Here is a 27689-nt window from a genome sequence, read left to right on the forward strand (position 1 = left end):
CAGGTGTATGGCGAATGTTAACGCCTCCACAAAGCTCGTTTGAAGTTGTAAATACGGACTGCTTGCAACAGTCCGCGTTGGTCGCACCTTAGACCGATTTCTTGGTTGTTGTATTAACTATAGCTATATATTGCATATGTTTATCGTCACTTAATTATGTAAATCTATGGGTAAGACCTAAAGGATTAAGTTTGAGCTTGCATAGCATAAAGTGGTTGTGGAACTCAAAGGGTCACGAAATCTCCTTTGAAAGCGTAACCCCAATCCCTCAATCGCGATCCTAATGGGCTGTGCCGGAATTGTACACATATAATGCTTTAACAAGCATGCGTTTAATTCTTACATAAAATGAGAATTTATTTCAGTGCATTTTGCCCAAAATTGCTCTCTTACTAATATTATAAATGCGAATGTTTAGATGGATGGATGTTTGTTTGGATGTATCTTCAGAACGGCTGCACGGGTCTTGCTGAAATTTGGCATAGATGTAGAATACAGTTTGGAAGAACACATAGGTTACTAATTAAGTTTTTTATAGTCGCGTATACGGAGTCGCGGGCGATAGCTAGTGTTTTCATAAAAAATACCTTTACAGTACCTGAAAACGATTTATAGTGATTATAACCTAGTTTCAGTATTAGGTGGTTTTACTAAGAAAAGACGTGATATACTTTTATCGAAACGTCATTAATAAGATGTTCTTTGGCCTGTATATTGCTCTGATATGGGTCAGGAAGGTCGAATCGTTTTTAATATTATATGAGGTTGTATACATCTACTAATGGAACTTAAATCGCTTTACGCAACGGATCGTGAGATGTGAACCAACAAAATGTTTGATAAAACTTTCCATTTCATCTTTCTATATATATTTATACATCGCGTCACTGTTTGTTTGGATTTCAATGCAGGCTTCCTAATAATTTATAATTTATGTATCAAATATATAATATTAATTATTAATAAAATTATTTTGCAACAAAAATATACTTTAATTAAATCTATTATACTATACGTCCCCAAGAGAATGTATATTTCACCTTTTAATTATTTATTTTAGTTAATATCGCCTGTAATATTTGGTCGAAATTCAACCATTCGGTTCTCGCATGCCACAACGCCATGCGAGAACTCGTTTTACTAGCCCGTATACGGGGACACCTGCATGATGCGTAATCGACTAATGAAATTGTGCCCTAATTGTTTTTAATGGTAATGAAAATAAAAAACAGTAGATATTTTCAGTCCATTGACTTTAGTGTTATACGTTTGATTTGGTTTGATTGGTAATGATTCTACTTTAGGATAAAGCAAAAACAAGTATTTTATAACCTGCATAAAATAATTACAAAGTTATATTTTGTGACAGTGATAAAATATCAGTCAATACTTAATAAATGTTAGTAAATTTTACACATCGTTTCTTCAGAAGTTAGAACTAAACAATAACAAACATCTTAAAGTTAGGGAGTCTAGTCGCTTTTATGAATTTGAAAGACATTATTAACTCGTATATTTAAACTATTTTGATGCGAAATCGTATATCATACATAGTTCAAATGTTTAATATATTTTTTAAGTTTTCTCTGCTAAACGCTTGTAGCAAACATTTTTTTCTCAAAACAAAACATATAAAACTCTAAACCTGTGGTCTTTAGTGAAACTAATTGATAGCTCATTAGCGCCCTCTTATATCAAAAAAGTGTCCAAGATCCTTGTCGGTCTGTAAGAGCGATTATCACTGGAATAACTTAGAAGTGCTTAAGTAATGACAATTTTAATCCAATGAAAAGCACTAAAGTTGTATTTGCCGATGAACTCTTAATTGCCTCACTCATCATTAGATGCCAATGAAACTCTAACTTGTACTCTCAAAGTAACTTGAAATATCAAAGTCTCAAAGTTGTTCATCAAAAGACGATTGACAATTGAGCCATTTCTAAGACAACATTGTTAGAACTAAAACTATTAATGGGTTGACGAACTAAGTGAAATATATTTGATGTCAAAGAACGTAAGTAATAAAGTACTAGCTGTCGCCCGCGACTACGTCCGCGCAGTATTAAAAAAAAACTTAATAAGTAGCCTATGTGTTCTTCCAGACTATGTTCTACATCTATGCCAAATTTCATCGAGATCCGATCGGCTGTACTTGAGATGCCTTCAAACAAAGATCCATCCATCTAAACATTCACATTTATAACATTATAAGTAAGACTAACTGTCGCCCGCGACTGCGTCCGCGCGGGATTAAAAATACATGTTGGCCGATTCTCAGACCTACTCAATATGCTCACAAAATTTCATGAGAATCGGTCAAGCCGTTTCGGAGGAGTATGCCAATTCGTGCGAAGATGTTAAAGCTTGCTCTACCACTGTTAAACAGGTAACAAAAATGTTTTACTTTAGAAATATTTTTTTTTGCAAAAAAAACTTTGTCACACGAAATGATTTGATATCGAGTCTGTACTATTAAATTACTAACGCTGGTGTCAATTTACTTTTCTTAACTTATGTACTTTTTGTATACTTACTTAAGGACTATTTACTCATATAAGATTCCGATCCAAGCCCTTAACGATAAAAAATTACAATTTAAAACAAAAGTCGTAAATTCCAAAAGTAGAGCTGGTATAATATTTTTACTCACAATACCTAGCAAAGCATATATACCTAGCCTTATTTTATATTATCAGTGCACTTTAACACACATTTTTACACTAAATAACCAAGAAAGTCAAATATCGCAATGACCATCACGAATCTGATGAGTCTCTACTTAATTTAGGCTTTGAAATGAACGACAGTATTCTTTGTGTCAATCTTTCAAAGACATATATCCCTCCATTTATTGGAAAATAAACTAACATAACAATATGTTTTTAGGGTTCCGTATCTCGAAAGTATAAAAAATGGAACCCTAATAGGATCACGTTATTGTCCGTCCGTCTGTCTGTCAAGACCCCTTTTCTCAGGAACGCGAGAAGGTATCAAGCTGGAATTTATTTACCTTGTCTTCGGCAGTGGCACTGACGAAAACAAGCTAAGTTTTTACAAGTAGGTCATTCAATAAGTAACCTGTTACAAGTAATATTGTGAATTATGATGAAACAATTCGCCTAATTTTACTTTCATGGGGTATAGCACGAAAACTGCGAGTAATGTTATCGACATTAGTCATAACTTATACTTGCCGTAGTATTTTGTTGATCACGCTACGAACACTTTCTCGTATATTTTCGTGTTAGGCCCCTGTGATAAGTATGTTTTATATGATACTTAATCCAAGTTTACTTTATCGAGATTTATAATAGATTCGGTAAAACCAAGGTCAAGGCAAACCTTATATTTAGGGCACTATATTTTAGATCATAAATTCGATGTCTAGCCGCTAGATTCCAATCTATCGAAGTTATAAAAGTTTTATAACAACATATTTTATTAACGAAGATAAAAAAGTAAGGAAAAAAAGTGTGTTAAAATTTTGAATTTATGCTGATTTATATTATTAGCTGTCGTCCGCGACTCCGTACTTAGTTGCCTATGTGTTCTTCCATACAGATCCATGCAGCCGTTCTGGAGATAACTTCTAACAAATATCCATCCATACATCCAAACATTCGCATTTATGATATTAGTAAGAAGGAAGATTATAATATTAACATGATAAATTACACCGATCATGTTTACACTATAGAAACTTTCGCAAAAAAACAAACAAAGTTGAAAGCAATTTTAACATCCTAAAATAGTTTAGAATCGTATTGATGAATTATTTGCGAAAAACGATCTTAAGAAATATTATTTCTTTTTTCAAACTGCTTATTGTTAAAGTCAACAAAAGGAAGGTTACAAAGGACATCTTAAAACAAACTTGTTTTTTTATTGAACATGTCTGGGTATGGAAAAGTGTATTTATTAGCCCAAGTTTTTTTCGAATATAAACGGTATATTTAAAACAGGACAGATGTACAGTTTTAAAATATCTTATACTGTTTGTAATAATAAATAAAAAAATACTTTTTAGATTTTTGATTTGTAACGAGTTTTGTGGGACCAAGCCATCATCAACTTTCACAATTGGACCAATGGTTTATAAAAGCATGGAGAACAAACATATATTTAAAAAAAAATTATAGGCGGATAAACGCAAAGCTCCGGATATAGCCGACTCTGTCCATTACGGGTAAATTAGGACATTATAAGTAGAGTAGACAAGAAGACAATAAATAAATTGAAATTGATTATAGGTAAAAATTATACGTTCGTAGAGTTTGAGCCAACGACGTCGGCTGACTTATTGGTTGAAGAAAAATATATGTTTTTAGCAAAATAAAAATATGGGAAGCAGGAAACATGACAATGCGAGACAATCAGACATGGGTTAGAGATATTTATTTATATTAAATTATGCCTTCTAAAGATTTCTCATTACAGAAATGTTGGCTATTCAAATTCATTAGAATAAGTTGGGCAGGACACAGGAAAAAACATCCGAGTAAAATGCCGTAGAAATATGGATATTTAGGTATAGATGAATGAATTTTCTATCCATCTATTCTTTTCTATGGCAAATACATAAAATATGCGTTGAAATTGCGTGAAAAGATATGTCGACCGTAATAATGTTTGCCTGCCATAGTGGTCGTCAACCTTTTTTGACTACAGAACCAATTTAGAAAGCGTATTACTTTACGGAACTCTAGCTTCTAAATTGGGGTATTGTAGGCACTAGAATTTGTAATTATTTTCTGGCGTCCTTCGGTTTCTGTTTAAAAAGTATTTACGATTTATTTTAAAAGGGAATAACTCAATATATTAATTTAAAATTCCTATTTTCCTGTAAGTATAAAGAATAAAATGTTTTAGGCTCGTAGTAGTTAACAAGTCTTACAAAATAATTCATATAAAAAAATACATTTATTTTGTGGAAAAAGCCTTCGAAGTTATTACTGTTCATTTTATAAATTTTAATCAACCTAAATATATCAAAGACATAAGACATAGATAAATTGGCGTAGTTTCTAGAACAATTTAGCAAATGGCTTGAACTGTTTCTGGAGCTTTTATGAATGTAGACCTCATTCTAATATACTATGTAAATATATAATGAATTTATGTCATATTATTTACAAAAACCGACACATTTTATAGCAACATTCGTGAAAAAATAATATAGCGTTAGCATTTTTCGGAGCATGTATTTTTTTTCTTTTATTTTATGTTACCAAGATTCCTTGTCATGTAATGATATGTTTTGCTTATGAATACATTATGTAATAATTTATTTACTTCTTTACATATTAAATCACAATAATTTCGTCTATTTCTTATTATGATATAGCTGTCTCTCTCGACTCCGTACGCGCGAAATTAATGAAAAACATAATTACAGACTATGTTCTACATCTATGCCAAATATTAGCAAAATACATGCAGCCGTTCTGGAGATACCTTCTAACAAACATACGTCAAAACATTCGTATTTATAATATTAGTGAGATTAGCTATTAAAAGTCATCAATTAATATTATTTTCGAACCATTTAAAATAAGTTCAAAGTTTTTAAATCATAACCTCACTATTGCTTTAGAGTTTGTTCCAACAGAAAATAGTTTTAATTATTACGTTTAATACAGCACAATAAAGAGGTCTTTATGTTTATACATGTTTACATAATAAACTTCAAATAGTTATGAAGAATAAACAATTTACGGCCAATGTAAACAAAACACAAACAACATAAAATTAGGTTAACACTAATTCGGAGCTGTGGACTCATTAGCATAGGACTTTAGATCTATTTAATTGTTGTTTTGCTAACGTACATTTAACGTTGATTTTTCATTTAATTTTGTTTTATAGACCGACAAGGATATCACAACCAGTGGACATACGTCAAACTAAATTATGATAGCTCACTAGCGCCCTCCTGGCAATATCTTAAAAGTATTACAATGTTCTTGTTGCTAGGATATTTACATATTTCGGTAGCTAAAAATATTATTTATTGTCTATGGATTTATTTTGGATTGTTTTTGTGTTAATATTCTTGATAGAAATATGTCCGTTTAATAAGTTTGTGATAATATCATTGTGAAGGTAAAATTGTTTATAGTTTGTTATTTTTTCCTATTTGTAATTAATTCGTCTTTATGTATCTTCATCTACTTTAATATGAGCAATAAAGTGTTTATCTATCTATCTATATGGTTAACAGGAACAATCTTAGTACCTATAAATCAAGATTCTAGATAAATAAGCAATTACGTTGTTACAACTTTTTTTTTAATCGTTGTTATTGTTCCGTATAGCATTTAGTTTTAAGCGAAAACAATATATTCTAATACATTGCATTATAAGGAAATACTAGTTCATTTTACTTGTAAATTTATCTTAGTAGCATAGCGTGGAAAATTTTAATCACATGCACAATATTAATATTTACGTGCAAGTAACTGCAGGAAGAAAATAAATTCTAGCTTTCGCATACATTCTCATATTAAGGACGAAGTTACGATATTAATATAGTTGGTTATAAAGACTTACTTTGAAATTCAGAGTGAAATAAAGTTGTGTAACCTTTGAATTTTAAGAGACAGGATCTGTGAAACTACATACCTCTCTGTTAAATAAAAACGAACAAAATCTCAGCGTGTTTGTTTGCTCGTTTTATGTGTGTAAATTTTTGTGTCAGTTCATGAAATTGATGAATTTATGTGCATAACATGATTGGCATCTTTGACTCGGGAAAACCGCACCAAAATTATTTTAGTAATTAAAACGGCGGCGTCAATTTTTTGTGCTTAGTCCAGTTCTCTTTTGTCGTAGATTTTAATGATGGATATTTTGATTTAACTTTAGATCTTTTGATATAAGTATGAAAATTACAAAAATACTTAACTTAAACTTTTCTAGATTTGAATATAGCGTATAATTAGGTATTCCCAATTCCTTTCCGCAGCCCGTTTGCAGTAACAAAATTTCAAGCGCAAACCGCATCGTGAAATTGGAATCAATTATTAATATACAAATCTGCATAATACGGAATGCTACTGCATCTTGATGTGGGTAAAACCGGAACGTGAATTAATCAAAGGTCTTGAAGTAATCAATGTCTTATTTGATACCTTTTAAACTACACCTAGTTATAAAGATATCAAATGTTTTTTTTTTTATATATGACATAACCATTAGGAATTAGACACTTCAAATTATTATTTCCAGTATTTTACGATGTCTATTTTCTTGGAAATCCTCTTTCATATAAAAGTCAAGTTCATTGAACCGACTCTTTGCGATATCTAAGCCGTACACTCCATTACATGAAAAAATAGTATCTTATCACACTAGTAAAAACTTTTTAAATAAAAAAGTATAGGCAATATAATATTATTACACACTAGCTGTCGCCCGCGATTCCGTCCGCGCGAAACTATAAAAAACTTTAAGTGGCCTATGTGTCTTTCCATGCTATGTTCTACATCTGTGCCGAATTTCAGCGAGATCCATGAAGATACCTTTTAAGAAACATCCATCCAAACATTCGCAATTATAATATAAGTAAGATAAATTCGAAGTATACGTAAATGTTTTAGCCGTTTATATACTTTATGATGTCTCAACAAAGTTTGAATAATTTGATAAAGATGTTATGTGTAAATGTTTTGGCTATGTAAACGCACAGTAAAATGCAATAAAAGTTACATGATATATTTTGTTGAGGGTCTACCCAAAGTCACGACTATAAGTCTGTAATCAAACATTAAATACGATAATTAGTTTTCAATTCAACTTTGAAATAATGTATGTACGGTGAATAGCAAATTGTACAGACGCTATAATTATCTAGAACATTCTGTGAGACGTCGCGCCTGTCAATTCTAAAGATTAATTAATCTATATCGATTCTATCACTTGAAAATTCTAAGGAGATCATCTTCTTCTTCGTATTCTTCATTACATCAATTTATAATACATTCTCAAAATACATTACATGTATGATTACAAAATTAAAATAATTATTTTAAGCGTAAATTCATAAGAAATAATTATTTCATACAAAACTAGTAATATTACGGGTGTAAACATAGTGTAGTGTGTGCATAAACGTAGTGTTGTTTGTCTCGAGCGTACACGCCATAAGTATATACCAGAGAGAGGGGACGTCAGTCGATGTCAGACCTTTGGACCGGTAAAACGTGTCGGTACGTGAACGAGCCAAATATAACGCAACGAATGCTACGCATATAGTAGTTTAAAACCTACGTAAGTAACACCTGCCGCAGAACTTCATAAACACTCTAGAAAATTTCGATTGACTTTGTCGATTTGGTACAAATACAAACATTATTCAATGTAAATACATCGCATATTTTACCCCTCAGTGAAAGTAAGCCAATAATTAATTTGTAAGCGTTTTTTGAATAATTAATCTAAAAGGAAAGTAATTTATTTCGTATGTCAATTTGACCTTGAGCCATACTAGTTATAAATAAATTGTCATTTCCTTCGCAAAAAACTAGAAATAACAGTTACACTATGTCTTAAATACAATTGTTCCGGCTTTGGAATATAAATTAATTAGAAAACAAAATATTTTAGGAAATAAACTCGATTATGTGAAAGCAAAAACATGGTATGTAGATAGTTAAACCGATGTTAGGTAAGTCTGACACGGGCAGTCATTTAGGATAGTTAATTTGCTGTAACTAAAGCCCAGAGTTAAAGTTTACCGCAGCGCTAACACACTGTACAATAATATATTATCAACGTAAACCTTTTAAACCCAGTGATTTCAGTCGCTAAGCGATTTACGCTATGCAGTCATAGAAATTCGTATATAGCGCGCGTCGCCGACTTTTTTTATTTGGCATCGCCAAAGAGAATCGCTCTCAACCTAAGTCGTCGTAAGAAACGTGTCTACAATTTTCAAGATGGCGTAACAAATGTACGACATGTATTCGGCGTACCTCTACGAACCAAGACGATTTGCGTCAACGATTCAACGCTATCTTTACGCGATCCTCGCGATGCAACCATGCAATATTAGTTCCAACAATTTACCTTGACTTGTGTACGCAGGGCTTTAGGTGTACTTTTAAATTTTTAATTTATCGTTATAATCATAAATACCTATTGAGCCGTTGAAATTAAACAGTTACTTTGTGACGTATAATATAATCATAGTTATTGAATTTAGTAAAGATTAACTAAAAGGGCAAATACTTAAACTGAAAATGCTTTTTTGATTTATTATTGAGAATACTCTTTATTACCTTTATCTACCTTTCAATCTTGTATATTAAAAATGTATTTAAAATACGTTTAATGTTAAAGTAACAACATAAAGCACTTTCTGTGTAAAGAGATAACGAAAGTCTTGTACTTAAATGTTATTAGCAACGTCTGGCCGTAATATTGTAAGCTATTGTAACTATAACATAGTTTAAAAGCCATTTGCCATCCCTGTGTTTTTCAAATATAATATGTTACTTTTACTATGTTTTTATACAGGTATTTAACAGTAGAAACTAACAATAACTACCAAGTACATCGGGCAAAATAACACCACTATAGTGTGTCTATTTAAGACAGATTAGTTTGTCAATTCACTAGATGTGGGTTGAGTTAAATCGATAATATTATTTTTCGATTTTCGATGGTTGTTCTCATAGAACTTGCCACCGAAGATTTCGTGACAATTATTTTTGATTTAAAATATATATGTAAAATTGTTTCTTTCTATTCCATCTTCATCCTTCAGTGTAGTTAACATAAAGAAATAAAACATTAAACCAAATAATGTGGTGCTCACAAACAAAAAAGAAATGTATACATTTTTTTAATTAATTGTTTAAATTAGTATATTAGTAATAAGAAATTAGTGTCACTATATAGGAATCATTGATTAGTAATTAGGATCACTAATTAGTAATTACTAATTACAAAAAAGTGACACTAACTTCTAATAAGTGATACTAATAGTATATTACTAAGTTAATAGTGATTTTTAATTGCTTATTAGTAATTAAAAAATCATGTATTACTTCAACGTAAACTTAAATTTAACATAGAATACATATAAGATCTTAATTATGCAACATGTAACCATTTATTATGGCTTATATATTATATAAAATTTAATAACTTAAAAATATATACATAAACTGATTATTGAATTACTTAACTCTATATTAATTTGTAATTAATAATGATTTACCCTATTCAACTACTTTAACTCAACAACTCGTTGTCGTGATGGGTGAACTCTTACTTATAGATATATATACCTACAGGTTTGTACAGAACCCTTGTGGCGCGAGTCCTTTTCACACTTGTCAGTTTTTTTTTTATTATTCTTCTCTACATTTTTTTTCATACATAAATTGTGTCAAATTTTTCGCTTTACGTATTAATATCATGATGATAATTTTGTTAACCTCTTTCGTTTTATATTAGTGTATATTGCTCAGTTTGCACAGTCTATGGTCACCGACTAGACGTCTTTATAGACCAAGTAATGGCTTATTAACATTGAATTTCAGACAATTAAGTTGTATAGAAGTTATAAATTTAATACCTTGATTATTTTTAAGTTACCAAGTCCCGGATAATGACTTTTACTTGTGGAAAGTATTTTTAAAATAAGTTTACTAAAATTATAAATAAACGAAATATTGAAATAAAAAATGATGACCAATTACAATTTTTACTAACCGTGGGTTACCGAGATTAAAATCTCCGTTTAAAATATACTGTTATCGCTATCTTTTCAAAAATGATGACATTTATACAGATATTTTGGTGTCAGAAACCAACGGTAAGACATTTATTGAGACGTTCATCAAACATTTACTACACTAATGTAATGCATTCTGCTTTAATTTTATTTAGGTTGCCGAATAAATAAAAAAAAGTATTTCAAAGAACTGACTTCGTCATAAATATTCATAATAAGAATGTCTATTTTGATTATAAAAAAAGAGTAGCAAAATATGAAATGGTGGTGAAACCTACATCCATCTTTTAAAAATAAAAGATATAACCTATAAAAGCTTAAAGTATTAACTTTTAGAAGTTGGCACGAGATGTGACAAGTAATCAGTTAAGAAAGACTGTCCTTCGGGAGATAGTTTTAAAAAAAGGATTATTCATTCCAAAGAAACAAAGAGATAAAATATTTACTTTATTTTAAAATAAATGTATATACAGATAAGTTATAATATTTATAGGAAATTACCATATCAGAACATATATATATATATATATTTGTAGTACTCAAATACTAAATAAATATACCAATGCCATGAAAATGAATATTTCATAAAATTTAAATGAGATCACATTTTACGTTTTATAATTTATATAAAAAATATTTATACAAACATTAGAAATACTTCGATCCAGTCGTCTCGTATATTTAAGTGTGTCAAGAAAAATCAAGTCTCAATTTTTTTTATAACAGTCGGCAAACGACCAGCATGGACACCAAGGTGTTCAATGACACCCATGGACATCAGCAATACCAGAGGAACCGCAGATGTGTTTCCGGCCTTTAAACCGGTCTGAAAAATGTACGAAGAATTTTACGAGGTCATTTTTATCGCATTTCAAACAAATCTAACCTAATTGTTTAGTGAATGAAATGACGTTTCTATGTTTAATATATTCAATCGTTCACTTGAAATTGGATATAGTGTTGGGTATTGTCTGCGTTGCATTACTTAATAATTGCGAGTATCCAATTAAACATCCATACAATCACTTTCATAAAACAAACATAACCCACGCCTTGGATTGGGAGGGGTAAATAGAGGCCAAGGAGTTTCCATTTGACGCGGTCGTGACACAACTCTTTCGCTTCTCCTACATACTATTCGTATTTCCGAAACGCTACGACTTAAGTTCCTTTAAGAAGGAAACATATCACCATCTCAAAGGCCGGCAACGCATCTGCTGTTCCTCTGGTATTACTGATGTACACCTCAGTGTTCCAGCTGCTCGTTTGCCCCCTTCTTTATAAAAAATACACGTCGTTTTCTTGTGCTCTTAATATTTATCATCCATCCATCATCCATACATATTGTTAATCTCAGCTGCGTTGACAATATTATTCTAAATGAATTTTAATCAATCGGGAGAACAGCCAAAATTTTAAAGTAATCAAACAAATTACGTATTTTATTCACAACTTTCATGAAACTTTGCAGGTTCTTTACAAATTCGCTAAACGTTAGTAAAGTCGTTGACATGACATTAAATGAAGACTTTAAAAGACTAGACAGTAATAAGGAAATTTTAATTTTGTATAAAAGTTTTAAGTCCCGAGGGCACGGCGTCTAAGAACGTTTTCTTTAACTAATTGGTACGACGGTACTTGCATTTTAATAACTGGTTGTAATTTAAAAATAATCAATAATTAAGACAGACTGTAGCTTCTATGACAGTCAGAAGAAAACGATTCAGTACCAATGTTTTTGCTTATTCTTTACAATCATCAATGAATTAAGTTAGTAAAAAGATTAATACCTCATCTTTTACTTAATAAAATTCTTTTTTTATTTACATTTAGCAATTATAGTAATATAAACGTTATAAAGAGTGACATTCGAACGCGTGTTTTCAATAATTTAGTATTTATTTCTTACGTCCACTGTATATGTTATAAAGTCTCGATCAGGTACTTTCCTAGACATAAGATAGAAAGACGAACTGATACAATTTGTCACGTAACGACAGATGTTACAATGTTCTATCGTCTATCGAAAGGTTAAATGAAATTGAAGTCAGGTCAACTGTCTGTATTCAAAGTTTCCGCATTAGAAAATTTAATAAAAACTTTTGTTTTTATTATTTGCTTTAGTAACCAATCTTACTAATATTATCAATGTGAATGTTTAGATGGATGAAAGGATGGATGTTTGTTTGAAGGTATCTCCAGAACGGATAAACGTATCTCGATGAAATGTGCATAGGTACATATAAACCATAGTCTAGAAGAAAACAAAGGCTACTAATAATTTTTTTTATGCCGCGCGGACAGAGTCGCGGGTGATGGCTAGTATTTTTATAAAAAAAAATTTGTGTTATCATTCCAAATAAGGATGAAGCTGGCGATGGGTTACTACAGTCGTTAAACAACGTGATTCAAACCCAAGACTGCTAGATCATATTGTAACAATTAGGCTATTAGCGCTATGAAAAGGATATTAAGTATAGAATATATTTTCCGTCTCTAAAAAAACTGGCTGGTGATGGCCGCTAAGAAAATATTTACAAAGTAAAGAGTATATTTATGTAAAAAAAAAATCACCAAATCGTCTCACTCGAATAAATAATCCGGTGAAAAACTTGTATCCTATCTATATCTATTACTCTGGATCATTCATCACACGGAAATATATTTTATTCAAGGATTTCGTATTAAGTTGCGGGTAACATATCTTCGTCAAATAAACTACGTATATCTAACATAGCACTTAATTTATACGAGATTTTTTCTTAAATATACTTACGAGTTACCTCGTATCGATTTATAATTAACCAATAGTTTTATTTGTCCACCAGGTTGACAACCAGTTAGTTTGTCTGTAATCGTGTCAACTTTCTATTCGCGTCATTAAGTGGTTATCGTATGGTAAAAAAAAAAATTGTAAATTGTTTCTATCAGTTGAAGAATTTAATCGCATTTTGAAGACATTTTATAGTAGAATATGATTTCTGTTTTGGATACATTTAACAAATATAATGTCGAAAGCTTCACATTTGATACAACATGCGAAGTTTGAATTGTTTTATATTTTTGACCTTAGATTTTTCTTGGCGTGAATTCCAGGCTATTTGTCAAGTCGGCTATGGGTGTGATTTTCTGACGATTTATCTCGAACAGAGGGAATACTTTTCGCTCATTTATTCTGTGGCAAACTGTTGACATTTGCCAAAAATACGGAGTATTCATGAAACTTTTTGTTATTTTCTAACCTCATATTTTCTTACGACGCGAGTATAGAAAAGAAAAAAAAACAAAGTCTTAATAACATTTATTATTCAACATTATCAGATTTATGTATTATAAAATAAACAGCAATTTATTTACATACATTCAATTTTATAGAAATATAAATTAAATCTATGGCTTTAAATTTTATAGTATTTTATAAAACGTTTTAGTTTAATCGTAAATAAGATTCATAGTGTAGAAAAAAATAAGTCTACTTTGAAGTCTATTGAATTATAATTATACACGTAAAAACTTATAAACTAAATTTATTATGATTTAAAATATAAGTATACTGTAATATACAACAATTTACATATATATATGTTTTATTTCCATACAGTTTTATTTCGGCCCGTAACATAGTGGTATTATACTTATATCTTATACGTATTAGTCACACTGCTTAAACATACACAAACTTATGTTTTGAGCAATTTAGCATGTTTTTTAAATAACTTAAATTCACTTTTTTCATACACTTCATTAAATTGACTACCATAAAACACTAATACAATTAATAGTTTACAATTAAGTTACATTTCTATTCTGAAGAGTATTGGCAACGGTCAATGGGCAACGGTCACTTCGCTTTTTCAGCGATTTCAGGTGGCCGTTCGCTCGTTTGCCACCTTATGATATAAAAAAAAAATTGATGACAATCCTATTATCTTAGTTTAATATTATAAATGCTATATTTAAGATAGATGGTTGTTACGCATCTCCAACACGACTTAACAGATCACGCTGAAAGGCAAAGATGTAGAATATAGTCTATAAGAATACATAGACAACTACTTTTTTTTAATTTCAGGCGGACGACGTCGCGCGTGTTTTCATTTAAAATTAAACAGCAATACTTTAAAGTATCGTAATTTAACTTTATAAAATTAATTCTAAAGACTATTTCTTATTAACAACTTAATTATATTCGATTGATTCATTTGAGATTCGATACATACATACTCTTTCACTGTTGATTTCGACAAGAGTGACATATGACACATATAGTTATCACCTTTTTTTTTCAAAGAGAATGAACGGGATGACAATATGTCTCAATGTATATATTAATTCAATTAAATTCATTGATTGTTTCACCATTCAAGTTGACTCTCTTCTCATCTTTACTAAAGAAGTAAGCGGCCGTTTCAGCGACCTTGATCGCTTCACTGACACAAAATGGCGACGGTTCTTTTATAAAATCTACTTTGTTGACAGCAATGCTATTTCGTGTGTCACGATTCTTATACTTTGATTTGTTATAAGTAGAGAATTCGATAGTGTCTCGACATGTGTTATCCAATGTTCTTGAATCCAATCGCTTTCGTTTACGACATAGTAATGTCTCGTGAAACGCCGTACGGTACCTACGGACAATAACAATATTAGATTAACTTTGGTTTCTACTGACGGCAACGGCAATGGAAACCCTCTATTATATGGGTACAAACCAATGTCACCGACTGTGGGTGAACGTAACAAGACAAAGTAAATCTCTAAGTAATATGGCCTTGTTTTGGGAGTATCGCATTGCGCGCGCTCCCTGTACATAATTTTTTTTAAAATAAATTATTAGCAGATTTTGTTTATTTACTAATATTTCTTGTACGATTTAAATGAAGCTTAATGCTTTTACTTCTACATGGTTTACGACAATAGTCGTATGGCGGGATTCGAACCTCCGACCTCGTGATCTGAAACCCGTACCCTTAATCATTAGGCTATTGACGCTTCACATTGAAGCGTCACTGATTCTCTTACGAGATTCTTTATTAATTCAGGGGCATAAGTAACTACTTTTATCAATCTAAAGTACCTGGCACTCATAACGTTGTATAAAATAGGATTAACAGTAGCAGACACGTAGTAAAGAGCCCCGGCGACGTTGAAAAGATGTTCGTTGATAACGTGGAACTGAGGTAGATCGTAACCGTAGATGTAGAACAATCGCTGGAAGTGGAAAGGCGTCCAGCACACGAAGAATGCTACCACAACAGCAACTGTAAAGAAAAGACTTTATTAAAACCAATAGCACGATATTTAAGGGTCGATTTTTGTTCGAGAAGCAACTAATGAACTAATTAACTACGGTGAAGGAAATGGGCCTTGGCCTCCGACATTAAACTCTCCATTTTCCTCGATCAGTCATGGATTTGGAGCTCCATAAAATTTATAATAATCGAGAAGTTAAATTTTTAACATATTATATGTTAATTATAATTAAATTGGCTATCAGATTTTATTAAGCTCTAGTAAAGATAAATATATATCTTTTGTTTTTACCAAGCATCCTGATAATCGCTTTTCTTGATTTGGCTTGCTTTGTTTCTCCGTGCACGTGACCATTTAAAAGACCAATTTTTGACTTTTTTGTTACCTTTGTTGACCTAAAAATATAAGAATAAATTTTTAATAAAGATTTATTTTATTTTTTATAATATTTCGTTATATTTAACATTCAATAATATTAAAACAAGTATGAGATATTTGGTGCACTTTATTGCCGACAGAGGCGCTAGGCACACTGTAAAATGTCACTTGTCACCTTTGAAATGTAGATAAATAAAATTCTTACCTGATGTGTAACGCAATAGTCACATAAAGGCAGAGAATAAGAACAGCAGGAACAAAGAAGAAGAAAATACTGCTTAGTTCTAGAAGAGGTGACGGAGCCATCAACGCGCAGAATGCGGAATTCAGCGACATGTTGCCTGAATCTGTACAAAACAAATTTAAACTATAGTAGTATAACTTAAGAAAACCCTTAAAGTATAACTTAAGTATATTTCTTATAAGAGAGTCGAAGATAAACATTATAATAATGGCGCCAAAATTAAGAACATAACCTAAATTCACTGGACAAAGGTCAAATGGAGTCTTACAATAATCTTTACGAATGAACGTCTACATTAGTTCATTAATTTGCTTTAACAAAACTAATAGACAAAAGTATTTCTAAGTGGCAGTTTTGTTAATAGTTTACGTCCATGGTTAGTGTGTAGGTGACCGAAATAAATCTTATAGTCGAACAGTTCTGTTGTCTCACAGCAATCGTCTTTTATTAACATAAAGAACACCTCTAAATAGCGGTATCACTAATAAGTGAAAATATTCCTAAAACTAACGTCGTTATTTATTACGTCACCATCATACTAATATACTCTATTTCCTTACAACATTATGCAAATTGAAAGGCGATAGTATTAAAAAAGGCTTTCGTATTATAAAGTAGTTTTCTATCTCTATTTTCTTAAAGACAATGAAAGGGACGATATTATGTTTTTGTATTTATGTTTCATTAGAAACCCAGTCTTTTAATGTCCTAAACTTTCCATAAAAAACCGTCTCTATTTTACCAATTATAATTCATTTACTTGGTGGATAATCTCTATAGCTGATCTCGCTGTAGACAGCAAACGGTGATGCGCACAGGAAGGAGATAAACCACAGGATAAGGATGATCCGTGATGCTCGCGTCAATCCCGCCATCGCGTACAAATACAGCGGGTGACATATAGCCAGATATCGCTCCAATGAGAACGCAGATATTGTCAACACAGACACATAAGTTGCCCTGAAAACATTCATTATTATTAAGAAAAAGTTTTAACGAAAAACATACAAGTATATTTTTTTGAATAATAAAGTGGCAAACGAGCAAGCAGCCACTTGAATACGCCTAATTCGTGAAGCAATCTCTGCCTATAGACATCCTCAATTGCAGATACGTTGCCTACTTTTAATTAACGGCTGATTAGAGGCACAGAAAAAGAATATTTCCCTTCCTATGCGTCACCTCCTTCATGAAATCCCCTTCCCATCCTTGTAAGAAAAGAGTGGGAAGTGAAAGTTGATTAATATTACGCCTCCGGACATATTTTTCTATACAACAAAATCAATTTTATTTGCACAAACTTACGCTTCGGATATAAGTGCTCGTAATTTGCAGAACACGAGACCCAAACTATACGGATATTGGTGCCAGTACACGGACAAATCGTTAGGAAGACCTGCAAATAAGATATTAAAAGTTAAATGTTTAAAAGCTTTATGACTCCGTCAACGCAGAATTTAAAAAAAAACTTAATAAGTGGCCTATGTGGTCTTCCAGACTATGTTCTACATCTGTGCCATCAAGATACGTAAGCCGTACCGGAGATAGCTTCTAACAAACATCCATCCATCGAAACTTCCGCATTTAAAATATTAGTAAGATATGTTTTTGTACCAGAGCTTCCTCATTATAATTAACAATACATTAAAGATCTAATATCTGTAACTAAGACTACTTACTATATCTAAAACTTTTCCTTTCTTATAAATCTAAACATACTCGAGTTACTAGATTTAATATCACATTTTTAGAGTGTCGCAACTCTAATAGTAACCGTGTAATCATTTTTCATTCGTCTTTTACGTCCTAAGTTTCGAAGTAAATCTTTTTAAATTTTATTCATAACATCCTCTTTGGTGTTGATTTAAGAGTACTTTAAAAGCTTTCCTAAAACTTTTTTATTTTATATTTCCACTTTGAAATGTAATTAATCAAATATCGAATAAATTCCGTCTTCCAAGTGACGTATTAATTCAATTACATGGACCAAAATGCGGGTCCGACCTTCATTGATTGTCAATGAAATTGAGTAAATCAGATCCCTTAATGATTAATGTCTTTACAAAGCTAATTACGATACGGACTTTGAAGTTGTCGACAAATATAAATACAAAATCAAAATATAAATTATTCCACTAAAAATGTAACTTTTTAAATTGAGTTTAAATTCAAAACGCTTTAGTAGTTTTTAAAATTATCCGATACAAACAAATGATCTCATTTCTTAATCTTACCAGTTAAAATTATAAAAGCAGTAGCTTGGATCTTTGTTATCACGTAATTCCAGAACAAATGAATAGATCTGGATGAAACTTGCAACTGAGATAAATTAAAGTCTGGACTAGCGTAAAATCTAGTAAGTTTCATTTAATCCCACGCTAAGGACATCTTAGACCACTAGTTTTATTATAGGAAAAAAAGACGACTTCATAAAAAAACATTTTAAAAAAAACATTGTTAAACAAAATGCACTAAAAAGTAACAAAGTAATATCACAAACAGTCTCGAAAGTAAGAAATTTCTCTTCTTCCTTAACACATGAAATAGGTCTTGACAGACAGACGGACAGAAAACAAAGTGATCCTATAAGGTTCCGTTTTCTTTCGAGGTATCCTAAAAACGGACGAATTGATAATACCCTACTTTTTAAAATCCGCTAAAAAAACCTATAACAAATGTTACTAAAACATACGGATTTTCTGATCCCTTAAAAGGGATTATCTTCTGTCTCGATGTAACCGTCTGCTTATAATATGGGTGATATAAAAGAAAAAACTGAGCAACGCTACTGACGAACGTGTGGTGTGTATTTTATTATCCAACGCTGCATCTGATGTAGTCCTTTCATTAATTTTAAAGTTATAATCGATATTGATAAGTATTATAAAAACAAACAACTGTAAATAACAGCGCTATATCGGTGAAGAACGTGAATAAGCCTGACTCATCAAAGTAAAGTCATTTAATTTATAGAATAAATTACTCTCCTATTAATTGAGTGAAGGTACTCGTTCATTGGACCACACCGGACGGCCCGCAACGGATTTTAGTTTGCTTTGTATGATTTGACATAGAGGTGCGTCCATCATTCGCGCCCCCCGCATCCGTGAGTGCGGTGTGTCCGGTGCGGGACAATGGACGCGTAACTTTAAGAGATTTTTGCAAATTACTTTTCTCTAATGTTTTATATTAAACAATTAATCTTACTAATATTATAAAAGCAAATGTTTGGGTAGATGGACGGATGTTTAAAGGTGTCTAAAGAACTCTACTGCTCTACTGAACGGATCTCGGTGAAATTTTGCATAGATGTAGAACATAGTCTGATAGAACACACTGGCTACTAAATAAGTTTTTTTTAGTACCGCACGGATGGAGTCACGGGCGACATCTAGTATTTTATAATCCATGACACAATATTTGAAAGCTGTATAAGTTTTAAAATTAAAAATGTTACTCGTAGTATTAATATCTGAAAATTTTATAAAAAAAAACTTTTCAAATGAAAGTCATACGTTAGATTCCATCAGTGTAGTATAACTGTTGGGTAGTCGCAAGTTAGCTTTTATTTAATTAGTGCCACATACAAGAACTATGTATCGCGAATAGCTTTGAAACTGTCAACTCCCTTAATGAATTTACTTCATGTACTCCACTGGAGCGGAAAGGGGTAATCAATTGCAGTTATAATTACTACATATAGTATTAAATTAAATCAGTTTTAATCTGTCATATATTATTAATAATAACGTATTTATTTCATGTAACATTAGTAACAAATATTGAGAACAACTAGGCGTCGGTGGCTCAGTGATCAAGCACTTGACTTGCAATCTGCAGGTTCTGGGTTCGAATCCCGCCATGTACCAAAGTTTTTTTCGATTTCCGATTTACATATGTACATTTATCCGACGTTCTTGCGGTGTAGGAGAACATCGTGATGCAACCTGCACATATCTGACAAGAAATTCAAAGATATGTGTGAAGTCAACCAAGTCGCACTTAGCCAGCGTGGTTGACTATGGCCTAATCACCCTTAACTTAGGGTAGGCTCCGAGCAGGGGCTCGGAGCCTACCCTAAGTTAGCGAGTTACCGAGGGCGGTGGGGACGTATAGTGAGCTGATGATGATGATGATGATTGAGAACACAACCTAAAATAATTTAAGAGATTGTATACGTATGTATGACCTGGAATCCTTCAAGAGTAGAGTGAATAGGCATTTACTAAGCTATCGCGTACCATCTGTCGAGCACATCATCACTCTCATCAGGTGGGGTCGTGGTCCAACTTATTCAATATAAAAAAAATATATAAAAAACAAATAAAAATATTATATTTATAAAACAATAGACAACATAAACCAAAAACGAGGTCAATTATTGTTAACATCTCAGTTTATAAAAGGAACCTTGAATATATGTATATGTTAGGATTCGACTACTATCATAAACTAAAATACTTTGCTTGCAAAAACTATCTCCCAAACTGTAACATTCGGATGTACCAATTTAGGTCATTGTGTCACAATCCTAACTATCGATTATTGATCCTGAGATGATATTTTTTTTTATAAATATTTGCCACTATTAGCTGTCGCTCACGACACCGTCCGAGCAGAATTAAAAAAAAAAACAATTGCTCACCGATATGTTCTTCCAGGCCATGTTCTACATCTATGCCAAATTTCAGCAAGATCCATGCATTGACACTAACAAGCAGCCATCCATCCAAACATTCGCAATTATAATATTAGTAATGTTTCTAAGAAGAGCAATATTTCCTCTCTATGCTCGTGGGTTGCTATTTTGAAAGGTTAAATAATGAAAGAGACGTGGGGAAAATTTAAATTGCAAACGTGAATGGCAGCGTCATTAGAGGAAGTCTACGACTTAAAAAAGTTATACACGGACCGTTTAATGCAGTCGGTGTAGGACTATCAGCAATTGACGTTGGACATACATGAAGCTTGTAGTTGTAGTGTGCAGAAAATGCAGAAGGCCATATGCTGACCGTCTGAAGTTGTCGATACCGACTGTTTTAAGCGCTCCGTGTATGGGAACCTTAACCGACGAGGAAATATATGTTAATTTATGGATGTCGAAAAAGCCAAAGAGGATCATTTTAATATCTGATTTTTGCTGGACAAACAAGAGGAAATTCCTCTTTACTGTGACCTCCAATATCCTAAACAGCTTTTAAAAGATGAAATCGAGTTCACTTGTTTTTAAAATTATATAGTTGTCGCCCGCGACTCCGTCCGCGTGGACCAAAAATAAATAAATAAGTACAGTTGAGCCGTTCTGGAGATACCTACGAACAAACATCCTAACATGTAAACATTCGCATATATTATATTAGTAAGAAGATAACTAATTTGGAGTAACTTGATAATTCATTACTTTACAATCGTTTTTTTATTTAATTTCGGGTCTTTAGATACATTACGCTATATTTTCTGATATATTAAAACTAAACTTTTAATAAATGTATAAAATAATTTTATTACAGTTCATTTATATAGAACACAAATGAATCCAGCATCCTCATAAATCCGTCTTTTGTAACCATATGAAAATCTGTTCAGTAATGTTATTAGTTATCTTGTTTCAACAGACGAGATGAGCTCTTATATGTGTCAACAGTAATTTTAATATGACTCACGACAAGCATTTCAATTCTATGTACTCGTATATCTTACAAATATTATAAATGCGAATATTTGGATGGATGTTTGTTAGAGTTTCTCCAAAACGGCTGTATGGATCTGGCTGAAATTTGTCATGGATGTAGAACATAGTCTGAAAGAACACTTGGACTACTAATTAAGTTCTTTTTTTTAATTCCGAACAGAGTCGCGGGCGACAGCTAGTACAATTGAAATAAAATTGTAGAGTGTTGGTTGCAATAACTTGAACATAATATTATAAATTTTTCATCGTTCTGGAAAGTTCTAGGAAAAATGTCTGCAAAAAGAATTCGTTCCGGAGGCCTAATTTAGTCCTCTTTTCCTTCCTACCCTTTTTCTCATAGGTAAAGGATGAGAAGTGGAAGTGGACTTTCCGGATGAGAGGATGCATGGAAGGGGAAAATGTATTCATTCAGTGCATCCTCTCCTCCGTCGATTAAAGGTAGGCAACGCATATGAAATTGCGTATGTCTATGGGCAACGGTCACTTCGCTATTTCAGCGATTTCAGGTGGCCGCTCGCTCGTTTGCCACCTTATGATATAAAAAAAAATTACTTTATTATTTCTGAATATAATAGTACTATGAAAAATAAAATCAATTTATCGATATAAATATAAAGTAGATACGTAGACGAGGTCATAATATGGTAGACGTACACAAGGTCAATTATTGTAGGCGAGACTTTTGTATTTTAATTACTAATGAAAACTCGTATAAAAGTGCTATAACAACACTGAGAGGCCTCTTAATGTAGATTTTTCATACAAAATCTAGACTAAAGGACTCTCTTACTGTCATATACAGATTCATATTACAAGAATCGATATTTTTGGTATAAATATAGGTTTTTGAAAACAAAATCTCCGTTTAAAACATATTTTCATCTCTGGTTTGTCAAAGACAAGGATAACGGTATGTTTTAAACAGAAATTCTAGTGTCAGAAACCAACGATAAGAAGTTTTTTTTAGTTTATCTCATGGCATGGGTTTGCATTTCTTGTTGGATAGAAAAGAGGTCATAATAGATGTCACTTTTCACAATCCAATCAGGGATGTCACTAAAAACAAATTGTTATTCACGCTTCATGGACCTTGTCACGTTCGAGCGAACTGCAATAGCTTTTGCTAACACGCTGAATACATTCTATCGTCGCAAATAACTGCCAATTCGAATACCAAACGAAAACTTAGTGAACATTTTTAAATATTAATGTATCGATACATTGAAGGAATTGGTCTTTAATTACAACGCCATCTAGCAATTATATGATGTCAAATTTATGTTGATTTTTTATCTGTCATAAACAAATATCGAAAACAATTCCCATTTATCTGTCAGTTAGCAGAATGTGTGTTGTTTTTTTTGTACTTGCTGTTAATTTTTAAGTCAATTCTACGTAATATAAAGCCTTCGTTGAATGTGTGCTTTTATATTTTTCTTTCAAAACATCGATGTCTACTTTTAGAATAATCTTAATTTTCCACATAAATTGAACTTAGAAAAATCTATAGACAGTAATATAGAAATAAAATTGACGTGTCTGTATATAAAAAATATCATTATATTGCATTACGTAAAACGTAAAGCAATTTTTTTTTATTTGTCTGTCACACATACAGGAATGTGTGTGCTTTTGTTACGGGTTATCTCCGAAACGGCTAGATCGATTTTGACAGGACATTTAATGGAAAGTAGCTTATGTATGTAGGAGTAACTTAGGCTTTTTTTTTAATTCCACGTTCACGAAAGTGCATATCACCTAGTAATAAAATAAACCCTACCTTTGTATTTATATGCTGAGATGTAAGATTTAAAAAAATACTTATTTGTAGATAAATTCCTAAATAAATAAACCAATAGTCATTCTTGTGGTATTAGAAAACATTATATTAACGAAACTAAGGCTGAATTTCTTTGTAATATTGGAATTCTTGCGAGGGACAACACGAACTGATACAGACAGAAAGTTTCTAATAAATTCCACAAATAAGATTGTGACTATAATACAATGAGTTCTAGATATTTGCATCCAAGTAACGTAAAAAAACAGGCCATTATTGTGAGTACTAACTCAATTTTTTTTTCTGTGTGCGACTGAACTTCTAAACCATTTAATCGATACTCATAATTTTGTTTTGCATGGTTAAATCAGTTATTAAATTATTATTCAACGAAACAATACTTTATGCTATTTCTTACTTTGAAAACGTCCCAACGTAAACTTTCATCCCACGTTTTATAAAGAATATTGAATTGACCCTTTTAACCTACATCGCATACGGGACCCGCTGTATTAAGTTACTAAGCATTCCGTAGCAATCGCCTACGGCGTAGCGCATGTCTACGCTATCGTAGCGGTCGCAACTAGTTTTAATTCGTAGATTAGAATTTCATTGTTTCTCTCTGTCGCTCGCCGAGAATTGACCATAGAAATTATCACACGAATCACGTTGTTTTCCTTTTGTAATGTTGCCAACGTATTTTGGCAAGCACCAAAATTACCTAACACCAATGTTCATTCACACTTTATACTCGGCAATGGAATACATTCTCAACTTTTTATGTCCCGAGTCATTTACTGGTAAGGGAAGTAAAACAAAAAGTGAAAAAGAAATTGGTTTACGCGTCATTTATTATTGTCTTACGGCAATTTGTATGTAAGCCAAATTGCTAGGAAATGATATCCCATGGCTAAAACGAGGAAGACGAGGAAAATAAAACCCTTAAGTAAGAAAGTAATGCTTGAAGTTTTATATTATATATAAGTTAGTTACTACGCAACTTTGATTAGGTGATTTTTTATTTCAACAAATAAGTACTTTTTTCTTTAAGCAAATAGCTTCAGCTTCGGTAATAAGACGGTAAATCTGTACCAATATTATAAAGAGGACAGATTATTTTTTATATATTTTTATGGAAAGAATAAACTTAGAAACTACCATAAAAATATCTATATATATAAAAGAAAGCCGTGTTAGTTACACTATAACTCAAGAACGGCTCTACCGATATGGCTGAAAACTGGTGAAGAGGTTGCTTAGAGCCAGAAGTCGGACATAGGATACTATTTATTCTTTTTTTCGAATTTATGCCTTGAAGATCTGCTTTTTATTTAACTTATCTAAATATATTTTTTTTATATTTCCACGCAGACGGAGTCGCGGGCGACAACTAGTTATCAATAAAATGGCCTATATTTATAACCAGAAATAAATAGTTTTTTTTTTTAAGTTATACATATCTTCGTTTTAGTCGACCATAAAGAGTCTAACAAAAAATTGGGTTTTTTCAAAATAAAATCAAAAGATTATTATTTATTTTACTTTTTGAACACTTCAAAATTATGTTTCGATAAATTGCATTATTCATAACACGAGTTGAATGAGATATAGTAAGATGAGACATAAATAAAACATAAGAAAAGTCGTTATCTATGATATTTGATGAGGTAATGATAATTTCATTGTCTTATACTCATAAATATCGACATTTTTACGAATACAAAGAACATTAAATATAGTCATTTCTGCGTATAAACATTGATTTAATAATTGCTCAATAAATTACTCGTATATCATTATCATCCGCTTACTTATATATCCCCACTGAAGGGCTCGGAGCCTACCCTAAGTAAGGGTGACTAGGCCATTGTCGACCACGCTGGCGCAATGCGGATTGACTTCATATCTGTGAATTTCTTCACAGATATGTGCAGGATACTTCACGATGTTTTCCTTCATCGTAAGAACGTCGGAATGATATCACATGACAAAGGTCAAAGTTTTCCAGTGACACCTTAATAGATGAATTTGAAAGTTATGGGGGGACAAAGTTGTATGAAATTGTATATCGGTCGATCGGTTTTATAGATTATGTCATATCAACAATTTATTGCTATTTAGCTCATAGAAAAATCGCTTCCTATTCGACTTCTATTTCTATTTATTTAACATATACTAAGTACATCTTCACGTTGTGACTAAAATTCAGTAGTTCAATGTCAACATGTTTGTGGACTGATTTTCTTACAAAAGCTGTTACAAAAGTTAATACGAAAAAACTGAAGGACGGAAACATCGTAAAAGTGACTAAAATAAACGATAAAGCCCTAGACTAGACGAAAGCACATCTTTTAGACTTTATAGTAAATTTAAAGTCAGTCAACTGTGAGATTGACTTTTTCTAACACTACAAAATTATGTAAGCCGAAAAATAAATTAATTCAGAAGAGATATAAACAGATCTAAAGTTAAGTTCATCACTAAGTTAACTTTTTTACACATAATACAAGTGATACGTAAGTATTTCTTAGTTAAAAAATACTTAGTCTCTACTATAAATTGAAATCATGAATTCTCAACCAGACGCAGTAAAAATACGACGTATATAGTTAAAAAACGTATAGTTTACTTAAAAGTCTTTGTACTCAATAAAATAGATATATTAAGACTTCATTTAAAACACTTTTATGTACTCCCAGTATTTTCTTCAGTGAAACCGCTAATAAACTCCCAGCTCTCACATCTGGTTAATTAATTAAGAAGGAACTGCTGATTAACCCGTTAATAACTGTCAAGCAATGTATACTTTATTTTATAAGAAATGTACGGTTTTATAATTTAAATTTGCAATATATTTTAAACTGTTAAAAAATAGAGCGCTTTAATGTAAATGTTAAACAATGTTTCGAATAAATTTTATTTTAAACTAGCTGTCGCCCGCGACTCCGTCCGCGTGGATATTAGACATGGATTTTAGACATATCATGGTTATTGAAAACATAATGAGAAATATGAAATAAGTTGTTGTGCAATAAATAACAAAATACGTAAACCGAAAGTATTGTGGTGATACATATTTATGATAAAACATAAAACCACTTTGACGTTCACAATAACCTTCACCGGCGTTCAAAGGGTTAAAACACGTATCTATTTTTGGGGTAACATTCAGAGTTTTCAAATTTATCTAGTTTTAGGTATCTTACAAGGAAGATGATAACATCTTATATGTATATAAAATTCTCGTGTCACAATTTTCGTTCCCATACTCCTCCGAAACGGCTTGACCGATTCTCATGAAATGTTGTGATCATATTGAGTAGGGCTGAGAATCGGCCAACATCTATTTTTAATCCCGCGCGGACGGAGTCGCGGGCGACAGCTAGTTTTCTATAAAATTATTTTGTTCAAAAACTCGAAGGATAATTAGTTTAGAAGATATTGCGTTTTTAATATTGTACTAATTCTAATTTATATTTTAATTAAATGTTGCCATATGAGAAACTGTGTTGTTCACCCTTGCGCTTCGTAAATTAGAATCCCTAGGGATCTTATTAGTGTCCTAGATTCCAGTAGGAAGTATCCGTTTCTATGTAGAACA

The 27689-nt window shown here is 31.7% G+C and overlaps 1 protein-coding gene across 1 annotated transcript in view; it reads right to left on the bottom strand.

Annotated features, from left to right (window-relative positions):
• Positions 1-15074: 15074 nt before the first annotated feature.
• NGR-A25 (neuropeptide receptor A25) overlaps positions 15075-27689 on the bottom strand; it is a 14606-nt gene continuing 1991 nt past the window's right edge. The window contains exons 2-7 of the mRNA XM_013315933.1: positions 17922-18012; positions 17377-17576; positions 16578-16719; positions 16286-16389; positions 15819-16002; positions 15075-15369 (exon numbers count right to left, since the gene is read on the bottom strand). Of these exons, the coding sequence (XP_013171387.1) occupies positions 15075-15369; positions 15819-16002; positions 16286-16389; positions 16578-16719; positions 17377-17576; positions 17922-18012 (1016 nt within the window). The remainder of the gene's footprint in view (positions 15370-15818; positions 16003-16285; positions 16390-16577; positions 16720-17376; positions 17577-17921; positions 18013-27689) is intronic.

This window comes from Papilio xuthus, unplaced genomic scaffold (genome assembly GCF_000836235.2).
Source record: "Papilio xuthus unplaced genomic scaffold, Pxut_1.1 DF826949.1, whole genome shotgun sequence".
NCBI lineage: Eukaryota > Metazoa > Arthropoda > Insecta > Lepidoptera > Papilionidae > Papilio > Papilio xuthus.